Source organism: Bos indicus, chromosome 7 (assembly GCF_029378745.1).
Source record: "Bos indicus isolate NIAB-ARS_2022 breed Sahiwal x Tharparkar chromosome 7, NIAB-ARS_B.indTharparkar_mat_pri_1.0, whole genome shotgun sequence".
Taxonomy (NCBI): Eukaryota; Metazoa; Chordata; class Mammalia; order Artiodactyla; family Bovidae; genus Bos; species Bos indicus.
The window spans coordinates 60,930,344-60,945,843 of NC_091766.1; the positions used below are offsets into that span (position 1 = coordinate 60,930,344).

The following is a 15,500-nucleotide window of genomic DNA, read 5'->3' on the forward strand; positions in this document are numbered from 1 at the left end:
CTTTCTCTTTGAGGCCACATTATTAAGCATATACACATTTGTAAATTCTTCCCAGAAAGTCAAGTTGAATTGACCCCTTTATCATTAAGAAGTTACTATCTTTACTAATGTGTACCTTGACACCTATTTTTATCTGATAGTAACATAGTTACATCAGTTTTCTTTTGATTATCATTTGTGAGGCATATCTTTTGTTCATTCTTTCATTTTCTCTGTATGATCTTTTAGCTAGGTCTCTTGTAAAGAGGATATATGGTATTTCTTCATATATCGATGGAGCTCATCAGTTATTAGAAGAACCCAGCCTGTGGGATCTTAACTGCCTGAGCCCTGCAGTGCAAGTGCAGAGTCCTAACCACTGGACTTCCAGGAAATTCCCAAGAACCGTTTCTTATACACACCTGAGAGAGATAATATTCTGCCAGTTAATCTGTAATACAAAGCTTTTTGAACTTAAAATTATTTATGAATACCGACAGAGCTCTCTTAGCATTTAGATTTAGGTTTTTATCACATCTCGCATCTTTCTCCTGTCTCTGTGCCATTCAAAGCTGCTTTTTGTTTTGGTGTTGCATCATAGTATAATCTCTTGAAGTTACTTCTGGGAATTTATATTAAGTTCAGTGTGGATACAGCCCCACCGTAGAAGGCAGCAAGGTGGATGTTATCAGAGACTAGAGGATGTGATGCTTGGTGAGAAGTGGTGAGATGGGGAATGCTGTGACCTGTGATAACTCCAAACACAGACAATGAGTCTGATAAACCAGCACCTCTAGAGAAGGGGTCAGAAGACAGGATGGGGGCAGAGTATGCCGTTGACAAGAAGAAAAAAGAAAAAGAAATGAATTTAGAAAAGACTTAGTTGTTGCGTAAACAGGACTGAACAGAGAAAACCCAGAAACTCCAGAACTTAAAGCAATCTCTCATCCCTCATCAGGATCAACATTCTTTGGCAACAGTTGAGGCCTCTCACACCCACTGTTTAAGGATTGAGGTGACTTGCAATAAATCTCTTCATTTGAACCAGAAATGGGAGGAGAGGTGAAGCTCTCCACAGAGGCCGATTCTGGCCTCAGGGTGTCTGAAGTTCACTTGGGAAAGAGCCAAGCCTCAGATAGAACTGTGGGCATGGCTCCTAGCACTCTCAGAGGATTCGAGTAGGTAAAAAGCCAACTGAGTTTTGGGGCATGCTCTCCTGGCCGAAAAGTTCAAGCTTATATGCAAAACATTCTTGATTGTTGGAATCTTAAAATGGCCTTTGAGGCCCCACCACCTGCAGGGAGGCCTCACCCTCTGGGATTTCAGCCTTTTCATTATCCTCCTTGGAGAAGGCAATGGCACCCCACTCCAGTACTCTTGTCTGGAAAATCCCATGGATGGAGGAGCCTGGTGGGCTGCAGTCCATGGGGTTGCTGAGGGTCAGACATGACTGAGCGACTTCACTTTTACTTTTCACTTTCATGCATTGGAGAAGGAAATGGCAACCCACTCCAGTGTTCTTGCCTGGAGAATCCCAGGGACGGGGGAGCCTGGTAGGCTGCCGTCTATGGGGTTGCACAGAGTCGGACACAACTGAAGCAACTTAGCAGCAGCAGAAGCAGCAGCAGCAGCAGCAGCATTATCCTCCTTGATCACATAAGACATTAGAGGGGAATTCTGATGAGGGCACAGATTCAATCTCTGGGGAACTAAGATCCCACATCGTGCAACCAGAAAAAAAAAAAAAAAAAAAAGACACTAGACAGCAAGCTTTCCTTGGAGGCTGAATCACTTCCTTTGCTAACTTCCTGCCTTTCCCTCACCCTCTGCCTTAGGCCCCAGATGAGCCTCCAACAGAAAACCATTGAAAAGCCCTGATCAGATCCATGGTCTCATTCCATAGTGGCCTCTCTATGGAATGAAACTTGGGACTTGAACTCACAGCAGCTGACTAAGAATCCAGCCTCATTTTCCAGCCTGCATGATCTTTCCCACCCTTCTGCATTGTCTCTTTGTTGCTCTGCCTGAGTGTGTGGCCTTCTTGGGTTTGGTGAGCGTTGATTTTTGAATGAGTATGTTATGGACACTAATGCGCCTGCGATTCTGCATGTTTGGAGAAGAGACTTACGGGATGACTTTGATGTCTTCTTTGCCATGCAGGATGTAGTCAATGACCTTGTAAAAGTTGATTTCCTAGGCAGAAGAGAGAGAAATATATACTTTCAGAGTCTGAGACAGAACTCCAGCAGGAGTGTGTCCTTGAGAAAGGCTTTGTTCTTTCCCCTGTGCCCTGTGGTTTTCCAGAAGCACTGGCCTGACCTGCTGAGGCCGTGTCCCAGTGCTCCTAGAGCTCACTGTCAGCTGAGTCTCAAGATTCATCCTGCTCTTCCTTGGAGCCAGCTCACAGTGGCCAGGCAGGGGCTGGGATCTGGGGCTTTAAAAAGGAGTAGAAAGTGTTCCGAGGGGGCCTGGGGTTCAGTACAACGAGAAAAGATTACTACTGGAGTCTAGTGAGAGAGGAAGATGGAAGGGGGCTCCTGTCCCATTAGCATCATCGTTAACCCAGCCATCCTCCATGCAGAGTCAGCTTCATGGTCACAGCTCCTTCCTCCTTCACTCAGCTCCTCTCTCTGTTTCATCAGCTCTTTCAGACTTGCCTTCCCAATCATGCCCTATGCGTCCCACTCACTTTCCACTTCCTCCCTCCTTCCTATCTCCTTGCACCATTAAAACCCCCATTCTCTTACAGTGCTGCTACTAAGTCACTTCAGTCGTGTCCGACTCTGTGCGACCCCAGAGACGGCAGCCCACCAGGCTTCCCTGTCCCTGGGATTCTCCAGGCAAGAACACTGGAGTGGGTTGCCATTTCCCTCTCCAATGTGTGAAAGTGAAAAGTGAAAGTGAAGTCGCTCAGTCGTGTCTGACCCTCAGCGACCACATAGACTGCAGCCTTCCAGGCTCCTCCATCCATGGGATTTTCTAGGCAAGAGTACTGGAGTGGGGTGCCATTGCCTTCTCCGTCTCTTACAGTAGATCTGTTTAATTACTTGAAAAATGTAATTGGGGAAAAATCCATTACCTTATTAAAATGTCTAAACACCTACATGTGGTAGGCATGTTAGCATTTTACAAATTCAAAAACTGAGACCCAGAGAAGGGAAAGGACACATTTATTATAAGACAGTGAACCAGGATCAGAACCTAGGCCCTTGACTCCAGGCTGAGAGCTCTTTCTGTTGTATCACTTAAGGTTCATCAGCTTAAATAGTGTATTCCTCTCTGTATCACCCTCACCTAGAACAGGTTTACTCAAAGTGCAGTCCCTGGATTGGTACCAGTCTGTACACTATTTATTACTATTCTATGATGAGATAAAAACAGAAATTGGCAGTCAGTGTTTAGAAAATTTTATAGCAATTTGACTGAGTTAGGTTATGTCTGCTGAAACTAATAATTTTTAAAAGACTTAACACTTTGTATGTCTTCTAAAATGTTTAGAAGACAATTTTTTCAAATATAGACTTTTATCATATCATGAAAAGTATTAGTCCAAAATGAATTGGAAATTTTAAAAAATTATTCCTTAACTTAGGCATTTTGAGAAGTATCACCCTAGAGTTTAAAATGTAGATATCTGAGCCCACCCAGGCCACCTGACCCAGAACCTCCACAAATAGAAATTCCTCATCTAGTCAAGGTGCCTAGCTGAGAAGCAATTGTGACCTGCAGGATCATGAGGGAGAAGGAGACACTCTGCCCCTCAATGCTCAGCGTTTGAAGCAGCTACAGTGACTGAACCCTTTAAGAGCACCCATGGCTGCTCCAGGGTAGGTAGGAACTCCCTGCAGCAGGAAGCATGGAAGGGGAGGCCAGATGCCCCCCGAAGCATGATGAAATGGAGTCAGGAATAGATCTACAGTGCAAAGACTCAGGCTCTGGTCTTGGTTCCACTTGGTGTCCTCTCTGGGCCCCAGCTGTAAGATGGGTGGTACTTGTTTATCATCAGTATCAAGTAGCAGAACTCTTTCTCCTCACAAAGCATAGGCCCTACTCCTAGAAAGCAGAGGAAAGCAACACCACCCTGATGGGAGTAGAGTCTGGTACCTCGAGATCCTGCATCTCTGGGTTCTCCCTCACTCCCTGTCCTGTCCTCTACTGCCCCATTCACCCCTCGCTGAGGCAGCCACTGTGGAAACCTAGGTGTCTAAAGATAATCCGGGAATTTAAAACACTGCACTGGGGAATCCATAAAGCCCATTCCAGCTTTGAGTCTAAGACTATAGGTGGATAGTAAGCATGAATAGCCTTTTATAGACTAAAATGCCATATTTTTGACTCAGTAATTCTACATATGCTAATAAACCCTATAGATATATACCCAAACATAGGTAAAAGCATTGTTTTCCCCACCTAGGGCTCTCAGCCAGACTGCTTTAAAAAGCCTAGAGATAGCTGGTGTCCATCCCTTGGAGATGATTAAAAAACAGTGCCTGTGCATAGTGGGTGCTTGTCTCCAGAGCTGTATCTGTGCTGATAGGGAAAGATGCCAAATATCCTCAGGTGGGAAAGTAAGGCACAAAATAGAATCATCACGTTTGTCAAAGTGGGGTGGTGGTGGAATACATACATTTGTTGCTGTTCAGTCACTAAGTTATGTCCAACTCTTTGAGACCCCATGGACTGCAGCACACCAGGCTTCCCTGTCCTTCATTATCTCCTGGATTTTGCTCAAATTCATGACCATTGGGTCAGTGATGCTATCTAACCATCTCATCCACTGTTGTCCTCATCCCTTTTTGTCTTCAATCTTTCTTAGCATCAGGGGCTTTTCCAATGAGTTGGCTTTTTGTATCAGGTGGCCAAAGTACTGGGGCTTCAGCTTCAGCATCAGTCCTTACAATGAATATTCAAGGTTGATTTCCTTTAGGATTGACTGGAATGATCTCCTTGCAGTCCAAGGGACGGTCAAAAGTCTTCTCCAGCACCACAATTTGAAAGCATCAGTTCTTTGGTGTTCGACCTTCTTTATGGTCCAACTCTCACATCCATACCTGACTACTGGGAAAACCATAGCTTTGACTATATGAACCTTTGTCAGCAAAGTAATGTCTCTGCTTTTTAATATGCTGTCTAGGTTTGTCATAGCTTTTCATCCAAGGAGCAAGCATCTTTTAATTTCATGGCTGCAGTCAACATCTGAAGTGATTTTGGAGCCCAAGAAAATAAAATTTGTCACTGCTTCTACTTTTTCCACTTCTACTCACCATGAAATGATGGGACCAGATGCCATGATCTTAGTTTTTTGTATGTTGAGTTTTAAGCCAGCTTTTTCACTCTCCTCTATTACCCTTATCAAGAGGCTCTTCAGTTCCTCATCACTTTCTGCCATTAGAGTGGTATCATCTGCATTTTTTTTTTTTTTTTGAAGAATAAACAGTCAATTTTATTTGGCTCAGACTAGGAATCCATGAGTCTTGAGGACCTCTGTGAATTTGCCAATTTTCTTCTCGATGTTCTTTTCGGCCTGCTTCCATAGCCTCATGAGCTGCTTTTTTTTCTGATAGTGGATCTTGGCCTTCTCCTTTCTCTTCTCCTCCAGGGTGGCCGTTACTGCCTGGTACTTCCAGCCAACCTCATGAGCCAGTCATCTGCATATTTAAGGTTGTTGATATTTCTCCTGGAAATCTTGATTCCAGCTTGTGATTCAGTCATCCCAGGATTACTCTGCCTAAAAGTTAAATAAGCAGGGTAACAGTATACAGCCTTGATGTACTCCTTTCCCAATTTTGAACCAGTCCATTGTTTCATGTCCACTTCTAACTGTTGCTTCTTGACCTGCATACAGGTTTCTCAGGAGGCAGGTAAGGTGGTCTAGTATTCCCATCTCTTGAAGAATTTTCCACAGTTTGTTGTGATCCACATAGAAAAAGGCTTAAGTGTAGTCAATGAAGCAGAAGTAGATGTTTTTTGGAATTCCCTTGCTTTCTCTATGATCCAGTGCTAAGTTGCCTCATTCATGTCCAATTCTTCGCAGTCCTATGGACTATAGCCCTTCAGGTTCATCTGTCCATGGGATTCTCCAGGCAAGAATACTGGAGTGGGTTGCCATGTCTTCCCTCAGGGGGTCTTCCCGACACAGGGATCAAACCCTTGTCTCTTATGTCTCCTGCATTGGCAAGCAGATTCTTTATCACTAGCACCACCTGGGAATCCCTATTATCCAATGAATGCTGGCAATTTGATCTCTGGCTCCTCTGCCTTTTCTAAACCCAGCTTGTATATGTACATACAGAAATATCCATAGACATTTGAGAAAGATAGACCACACATAGTGGCTGCCTACCTGCCTCAAGGCAGGCTGGATTTCTGTACTCTGCCCTTTTGTATGGTGTGAGCTCTTCTCTGTTCTCATGTATTACTTTTTCACTACATATAAACAAATTGTGCTAAGAACATTTTAAAACTATGAAGTCATATCCTATGGGCAATTCTAGAAATCTGTTGAGCCTTTGGCAGAGCTGTTTCCTCTGGCTGGAGAGATGGCTTTCTTGCTTCATGGTCATCTGTCCTTGGACCTGGGCTGTTCACTGTTCCCCAGGCAACCTGCTGGCTCTCTGAGCCTGGTGGACTGCCCTACCCAGAGGTCTCTACCAGGTTCCTTCAGAAAGATGAGAGATGGACTTTTTTCTTTTAAACTTACATAAGACTCAGTTTTACCTTCGCAGAGAGCAACAGAAAAATCAGTGTTCTCTAGATAAATAAAACTTTTTCCACACGCTGTAGCTCAGCCAAGTTACTTTCAAGGCCATATTCATGTATGAGTCCACCCGCTTTTGGAAAATCAAAACCAAGCCATCAATGAGTGCCTTTGTCACCTTGCACCTAAGCAGCTGACACTGTAACACAGGGTCTTTGAAAGAGCCAGATATAGCCAGAGCCAGATCATCATGCATGGAAATATACCAGTTTTAAAAGAAGTGCCATTTTTGTTTTTTTTTGAAGACTACGTAGCTGTTTTTCATAATGAAAGCACACACACATACAATGCTTTATTTTTAAAAGGAGATGAAGTGAAGTATAGCTGCTTTGGGAGAGCTTCAGACCCAAGATTCAGGGAGGTTAATTGGTCAAAATCCAGACAGAAACTGTGTTTCTAGCGTGAACATGGCAGATCAATTGTGAGAGTGATGTTAGAAGGCAACAGGGGAAGTTAAACAGCCTGACTGCAATGATAGTTACCTGAAAGAAAAGCATCCAGGGTTTGAAACTGTGTAAATGGTTTTTCCCCTTTAAGCCTTTAATGTCCTCTACTATCCAATAGACATAAAGAGAATGTTGTTGCTGTTTAGTCACTCAATAGTATACAACTCTTGCAACCCCATGGACTGTAGCCTGCCAGGCTCCTCTGTCCATGGGATTTCCCAGGCAAGAATGCTGGAGTAGGTTGCCATTTTTTTCTCCAGGGGATCTTCCTGACCCAGGGATTGAACTCATGTCTCCTGCTTGTCAGGCAGATTCTTTACCGCTGAGCTACCTGGATACCTCCTCCATAAACTTATGAGAAGAGTATATTACAGACTCCAGGTGAAGCGCCCGGCAGAGAGTGAGACTTACGTTGCCATCGTTGTCGGAGTGCCTACCAAGTCAGTGTGATTCGCTTTAGCTACCATGGGCTGCCTAGGTCAGCTTGATTTCCTGAGTGTTCCAGATGAGGAAGGGAGGCTCAGAGAGGCGCTCAAGGCTACACAGGCAGCTGCTGGAGCAGGGACCTGAATTTAGTCTTTCTCCCTTCAACCCTATGCTCTTTCCAGAAGATCTGCTTTTGTCCAGTCCTGTCCTGCTGTGTCTGGGCCCCGGCTCAGGCCTCTGTGTGTTTTCCTCATCAACTGTGTCCTAAATATCAAACTGCCTTTGGAGATAAATTCGGTGACAGCATTCCATAGAAGAGAAAGTGGAGACCCTAAGGGGTTATTTGACCAAGCTCACCCTACAGGCTAGCAACCCACTAAGACCAAAGTTCTTTGTCTTCTGGCCTTTTCCATTGCAACCTGACATCTCACACTCTTGCAAGGACTGAGTCATTGCTGCGTGAGGTGGAGGAGGGTTTGGGGAAGAAAAGTTTTGCCCATGAATGTGCTGGTCACCTCAGTGAAACTAAAGCTTCTGAAGTGATCAGATGATGGGCATCCCTTTTAGGCTGGAATTTAGTGAGAAAATGTCCTCTTCAGTTTAATCTTTTTTTTTTTTTTTTAACCTTTTATTTTATATTGAAGTATAGCCAATTAACAATGTGGTAGTTTCAACTGAACAGCAAAGGGCCTCACTCAAACATATAAATGTGTCTTCTCCTCCATCTTCAGTTCAATCTTGAAGATAGGGATCCTCAAGAGTGAAGAACCAGATAAGTTAGATAGGGCCTGATATTTCTCTAGGCCTTCTGGAGTTGGAAATGACCTCTGACCACAGGGCTCAGCTCAGAGAGCTGAATATTAAAGCAGCCCAGGAAATTGAAACTAACTGAGGTTGGTGGAATTTGAAAGCTAGAATGGTCTCTACCCTAGTTCCTAAAATTCTAAATTTCTGGAAGAAACAAAACCAGCTCATATGTGAATTTGATGAAAACTCAGTAGTAACATCTCAATTATGTCAATACAGCAAGCTGTACTTAAAAAGGAAAAATGTCCCCAAACAGTTTTCTGACAGTAGCACGTGATGTTAGTCTTGCAGACTCAGTCTTCCAAAATGAAAACATGAAATTGTATGGGCAAAATAGTAGTTTGAAACTGGACAGCGGCAGATTATAAAGGTCATTTTGGATAAAGCACAGCAGACATTGTCAATTCCAAGGCTGAAATCTTTTCTGGTGTGTATATGAAGCTCACAGTTCAGTTTAGTTCAGTCGCTCAGTCGTGTCCTACTCTTGCACGCCAGGCCTCCCTGTCCATCACCAACTCCCGGAGTTCACTCAAACTCATGTCCATCAAGTCAGTGATGCCATCCAGCCATCTCATCCTCTGTCGTCCCCTTTCCCTTCTGCTCCCAATCTCTCCCAGCATCAGAGTCTTTTCCAATGAGTCAACTCTGCTCATGAGGTGGCCAAAGTACTGGAGTTTCAGCTATTGCTTCATTCCTTCCAAAGAAATCCCAGGGCTGATCTCCTTCACAATGGACTGGTTGGATCTCCTTGCAGTCCAAGGGACTCTCAAGAGTCTTCTCCAACACCACAGTTCAAAAGCATCAATTCTTCGGTGCTCAGCTTTCTTCACAGTCCAACTCTCGCATCCATACATGACCACTGGAAAACCCATAGCCTTGACTAGATGGACCTTTGTTGGCAAAGTAATGTCTCTGCTTTTCAATATGCTATCTAGGTTGGTCATAACTTTTCTTCCAAGGAGTAAGTGTCTTTTAATTTCATGGCTGCAGTCAGCATCTGCAGTGATTTTGGAGCCCAAAAAAATAAAGTCTGACACTGTTTCCACTGTTTCCCCATCTATTTCCCATGAAGTGATGGGACCAGATGCCATGATCTTCGTTTTCTGAATGTTGAGCTTTAAGCCAACTTTTACACTCTCCTCTTTCACTTTCATCAAGAGGCTTTTTAGTTCCTCTTCACTTTCTGCCATAAGGGTGGTGTCATCTGCATATCTGAGGTGATTGATATTTCTCCTGCAATCTTGATTCCAGCTTGTGCTTCATCCAGCCCAGCGTTTCTCATGATGTACTCTTTAAATAAACAGGGTGACAATATACAGCCTTGACGTACTCCTTTTCCTATTTGGAACCAGTCTGTTGTTCCATGTCCAGTTCTAACTGTTGCTTCCTGACCTGCATACAGGTTTCTCAAGAGGCAGGTCAGGTGGTCTGGTATTCCCATCTCTTTCAGAGTTTTCCACAGTTTATTGTGATCCACACAGTCAAAGGCTTTGGCATAGTCAGTAAAGCAGAAATAGATGTTTTTCTGGAACTCTCTTGCTTTTTCCATGATCCAGTGGATGTTGGCAATTTGATCTCTGGTTCCTCTGCCTTTTCTAAAACCAGCTTGAACATCTGGAAGTTCACGGTTCATGTATTGCTGAAGCCTGGCTTGGAGAATTTTGAGCATTACTTTACTAGCGTGTGAGATGAGTGCAATTGTGGGGTAGTTTGAGCATTCTTTGGCATTGCCTTTCTTTGGGATTGGAATGAAAACTAACACAGCCAGGGTATTAATCTGAATACCTAGAGTTTGAACTAAGGTTAAATAAAGTCTGTCACACACACACACACACACACACACACACACACACACACACTGTCCTTTATTTTGGGTAGGGTTAGTGTTGGCTAGGGAGAATCAGGCCTCCTAGCAGAAATGGTATACCGTTTCAGACAGCCTGGAAGGTTTTGTGAGAAGATGACTGGACTAAAGCTCAATTCAGGACACAGCTATGCTGCTTACTTATTCTATGTGGCCTCAGCTAAAGTCATTCTACAGGTTCTATAGGCCATTTGAGTGCCGGGTCTGTTTACCCTGCTTCATCTTTGCATCCCCACATATTTCATTACAGCTTCTCTAAAGTGTTTATGTCTCATCTTTAAAATGTAGCAATAGTAGGAGGCCAGAGGTTGCACACTGAAATGCCAAGGGAGACCTAATAGAAACATAAATGAGAGGAGGCAGCCAGGGGTACACAAGAGGGAGTCAGGGGGACTGTGGCAAACTAGGGAGCTCAGGCCAGGTTGCAAGGAGGCAGCTGCTACTCAGCTCCAATCAAATTTCACCTGTGGGATGGGGGTGGGGGGGCTGTGCAGTTTTGAATGGTCTGCCACCTTTTCAAAAGAATCTGAGAATCTAGACACTTGTTGGAAATAAAGAATTAAAAAACTTTCATAACTAAACATATATATCTATTGACTGGAAATGACTTTCCGGCTATCAACGTGTACATCTATATTCGATTTTGAGATTATTTACATCTTTAATAATCTACAGTTCTGCTGAGTGAGTCCTTAAGCATGTTGCTTGATCTTTCTGGACTTCTTTCCTCATCTATGGAATAAGAATAGTTTCCCTCTTCTGTCAGTCCCACCAGGTTGTTGTGAAACTCCAGGGAGATATTAAAAACACCTTGCAAAATACAGGGCTTGAGCAATCGTGAGGAATTACCATAATTTCAAAGGTGACGACCCAACCCAGAAGAGATAAATACCTATGTGGTAGAGAAACTTCAGCAGGGCCTACAGTGCCTTACATGATATTTCATTAAACATTTGTTCATACTGAACAGGCCAGAGGGAGACCTACCCTTCCATCCGGAGTCCTGGGACCAGCGTAGGGTGGAGCCTCCCCCATCAGGACTGGCCACACATCAAAAAATTCCTAGGATTGAGAAAAACAATAATTATGTGTCTTGAAAGCAGATCAAAAAAGGAGATTAAGAAAATAAGACTCACCTGGATGAGTCATCTATCACTGAAATTTGGAAGATGTGAAGAACTCAGTGGAACCTAAGCTTGGCAGGGCTGCAAGATTCACTAGACTTGGAAAAAGTCAATTGTGTCTGTGCTTTGAAATATATCAGTATCATCAGAACTGGATCTGTCTAATCAATAACCAAGAATGGGAGCTAAGCAAGAGCAACCTCATTCTTCCTCTGCTGTGGGACTTGAGAAGGAAAAAGTGGACTCTATAGCCAAGAAATTTACCTTGCATACCTGCTAAACATGTGATCAAATGTTTAGCTAGAACAATGTTTCTTACAGTATCATTTATAGCGGTGAAAAACTAGAAAAAACCTACAATGGCACAGTGGTAAAGAATCTGCCTACAATGTAGGAGACATGGGTTTGGTCCCTAGGTTAGGAAGAGTCCCATGGAATAGGAAATGGCAACCCACTCCAGTATTCTTGTCTGGAGAGCCCTATGGACAGAGGAGCCTGGAGGGCTACAGTCCATGGGTTCACAAACAGTTGGATATGATTTAGTGACTGAGCACGAAGTATCCAAAAGGAGGAGACTTATTAAATCAATTATGGTATATATGGAATTTAGAAAGATGGTAACAATAACCCGGTGTACGAGACAGCAAAAGAGACACTGATGTATAGAACAGTCTTATGGACTCTGTGGGAGAGGGAGAGGGTGGGAAGATTTGGGAGAATGGCAATGAAACATGTAAAATATCATGTAGGAAACGAGTTGCCAGTCCAGGTTCGATGCACGATGCTGGATGCTTGGGGCTGGTGCACTGGGACGACCCAGAGGGATGGTATGGGGAGGGAGGAGGGAGGAGGGTTCGGGATGGGGAACACATGTATACCTGTGGCGGATTCATTTTGATATTTGGCAAAACTAATACAATTATGTAAAGTTTAAAAATAAAATAAAATTAGAAAAAAATAAAAAATAAAAAAAAAATCAATTATGGTATATCTGCTGCTGCTGCTGCTAAGTCGCTTCAGTCGTGTCCGACTCTGTGCGACCCCATAGACGGCAGCCCACCAGGCTCCGCCGTCCCTGGGATCCTCCACGCAAGAACACTGGAGTGGCTTGCCATTTCCTTCTCCAATGCATGAAAGTGAAAAGTGAAAGTGAAGTCACTCAGTCGTGTCCGACTCCTAGCGACCCCATGGACTGCAGCCCACCAGGCCCCTCAGTCCACGGGATTTTCCAGGCAAGAGTACTGGAGTAGGTTGCCATTGCCTTCTCTGATGGTACATCTAGTAACAAGCAAATTACAGATGTGTATGTATTGATTAAAAAGATGTCCATGATACATCAATGAATAAAAAATGTGAAGTGATAGATGCATAGATCATGTGACCCCCAATGGTTTAACTCTATATAGAAAATGCTCTCAAAGAATTCACAACAAAGCATTAACAATTGACTTTCTCGGGATTCTTCCTTAATTAAATGTATGGCTTTCATAATAAAATTTTTTTTTCCAAATAAGGAAAGAGAAGCAATGGTGCCAAATATGGACAGATAGACCTTTGAGCTTCAACAGGAAAGGATGACACCTGTAAGATAACTGGCAAAGACAGGGGCAGAGAGAGGAGAGAAAAGGGCCAGCAAAGGCTCTGCATGGTCACGCAGCCCCAGGAGAGGAAACTGACTAGGACGCCACACAGGCTTCCTTGCTGCTTCTCCTCCGGTTTTTCTGCAACACATGCTGCTGCACACTTGGGTTGGGCCAAATCTGGGTCTGAGGAAGAGGCCCCTGTCCTCCAGTGCCTCTCTGTTCACTTATCTGCTGTGTTTAGAGACAGTGATCTGCTCACTCTGGGTTACCATGGGCAGGATGTCAAGCCCCTCTGCTTCTTGAACTCTCTCTCTCTCTCATTTGAAAATATTTGTCATGGTGGTTTGTCTGCTCTTACATCATCCAGAGGGCAAGCAGATGGCAAATGAAGTCCACATGAAATTCACATTTCACGTCCTCACCCTTCTGCCCAGTTGGACTCTTCCTCTTGACTGTCGACAACAGGAAGCAATTCAGTTCTGGGTGAAAATGAGAGCTGGGGACCTACCTAAGCTCCACAACATGCTTCGTGCTGGATAGAGACAAGGTACAGTTCATGCCCAGAGGATCTACTATCTCATGGAGGAGACAACTAAGCCTTTGAGTGACTTTAGTAAGGTAGCCAGGGTAAGAATCAAAACAGTAACAAAAAGAGAACACAAATGTTGAGACCAGAAGAAGAATATCAGGCTGACACTGTTGAGGTCAAACACTGCACGGTTTTGAAGACTGTCCTCAGGAGAAGCAGATGTCAACAGAGGGTGCGCTGGAATGTGGGGCGTGTTTGTGCCTGCCGTCCTCTGTCCCGTCTCTCTCTCTCTCTTTTACTTCTAAACAGCCTTCCTGAGATATAATTCATACACCTTGTGACTCGCCCAGCGTAATTGTACAATTCAGTGGCCTTTATTGACACTTTTCATAATGTCAATACTTCAGTTAAGAATTTAGCTATCTGGGGTGGGGCAAGGGGGCGGGGAGGGGAAAGAGAACCAGTTCTTAGAGTGATTATAGGCAACCCAACCCACTTCTAATTGCTAGATTGTTCCATCTATTGGGGATGACTAAATCAGGATATTCTCATTTAAATGTGACTTTCCCTTTTGAGGGAGAGTTCAAAAGAAACAGAGGGCAGAATGCTGCAGCTTAGAGCTGTGTTTTGATCTTTTAAGATACAAACTGAGCACCTTAAAATGGACTCTTGAGAATTATGAGGACATCACAAAATTTATCCTTACCTTATAACATATTAATAATTTCAAGATGAGTAAAAGATGAAAATGTATTAATCAAAGCAATTAAGGTTATTTCAGACTATAGTATTCAGGTTGAAGAAGTCTTTCTTAAACAAAATTCAAAACACAGAAGCCATAAAATTTAAATCTTCTGTATTATGAAAGATGCCATAGACAAAGTTAAAATATAATCCACAGAAAAGGAAAATATGGTTGCAGCTAGGTGACACATACATAATCTATATAATATAAAGCACTCATATTTTAATAAGAAATAGACAAAGAATTCAATTTTAAAGGTGGAAAAATGGGCAATATATTGCACAGAAAAACTTGGGCAATGTATGTAAAAAGAAAAGTTAAATTACAAATAAATATACAAAATGTATTTACTCTTCTATGATAATCAGTGAAAAAACAATTAGAAAAGAAGAATAATAACATTTTTGCCTGTTTAAGTAGGAAAAATACAAAAGATTTATGATACACAGAATTGGGGGCAGGAGTTTGGAGAAAGGGAACTCTCATGCAGTGCAAGTAGGAGTATAAAATGATTTAGCCTTTAGACGGAAAATTTGGGGAAAGCGAAATAAAATTTTTTTCTTAGTAATCTACTTCCACACCTTTGTCCTATAGATAGTCTCTGTCGAGTGGGCAGGAATTTAACTCCAAGGTTGTTCATTACAGCATTGCCTTTAATTGCAAGACTATCTAGAAATGATTTAAATGCCCAGAAATAGGGGAAAGGATAAACTAATTATGGTATACCAATACTATTTTAAAAAATGAGATAAATCTATGTGGACTAAAGAACAAAAAAAGAGGATTTCTACTACTACCAATGGTAGCCAGTCTGTTGCAAACCAATCCTCCAACTGAGAATTATCATGAATCTGGACTCTGTATATGTATGTGTGTATGCGTATATAAACATTTATGTGAAGGAATCATAGCGCTAGCAAGGCAGCAATAATTTGATGGGCCAAGATCTCACAGAGAAGGGAAGCCCAGAGATATGAGCCTGATGCCTGATTCAACTTTTCCTCTTACTGACACCAAAGATGTGGAGCAACTGGAAAGGTGTGCAAAACTTTCAGTAGACCTACTTGGCTAGTAGGACTAGGTTGAAATTTGGGACCTGCCAAAAAGGAGACATCCTTGAAAGCAACCCAGGTTTTTAGCCTGTCCTTCCTAAAGATTTATACTCTAGGAGTAAAAGTGAATCAGAAACAGAATAACCCTCACAAAAACTGAAGACCAGCTTCAAATTGGCTCAGTCCTT

General features: G+C 43.0%; 1 protein-coding gene across 2 annotated transcripts in view; it reads right to left on the minus strand.

Annotated features, from left to right (window-relative positions):
• The window catches only part of PDE6A (phosphodiesterase 6A), a 125,451-nt gene that overhangs the window by 44,987 nt on the left and 64,964 nt on the right, over positions 1–15,500 (minus strand). For both annotated transcript variants that reach the window (XM_070793846.1, XM_070793845.1), the window contains exons 5-6: positions 11,267–11,341; positions 2,108–2,172 (exon numbers count right to left, since the gene is read on the minus strand). In XM_070793846.1, the coding sequence (XP_070649947.1) occupies positions 2,108–2,172; positions 11,267–11,341 (140 nt within the window). The remainder of the gene's footprint in view (positions 1–2,107; positions 2,173–11,266; positions 11,342–15,500) is intronic.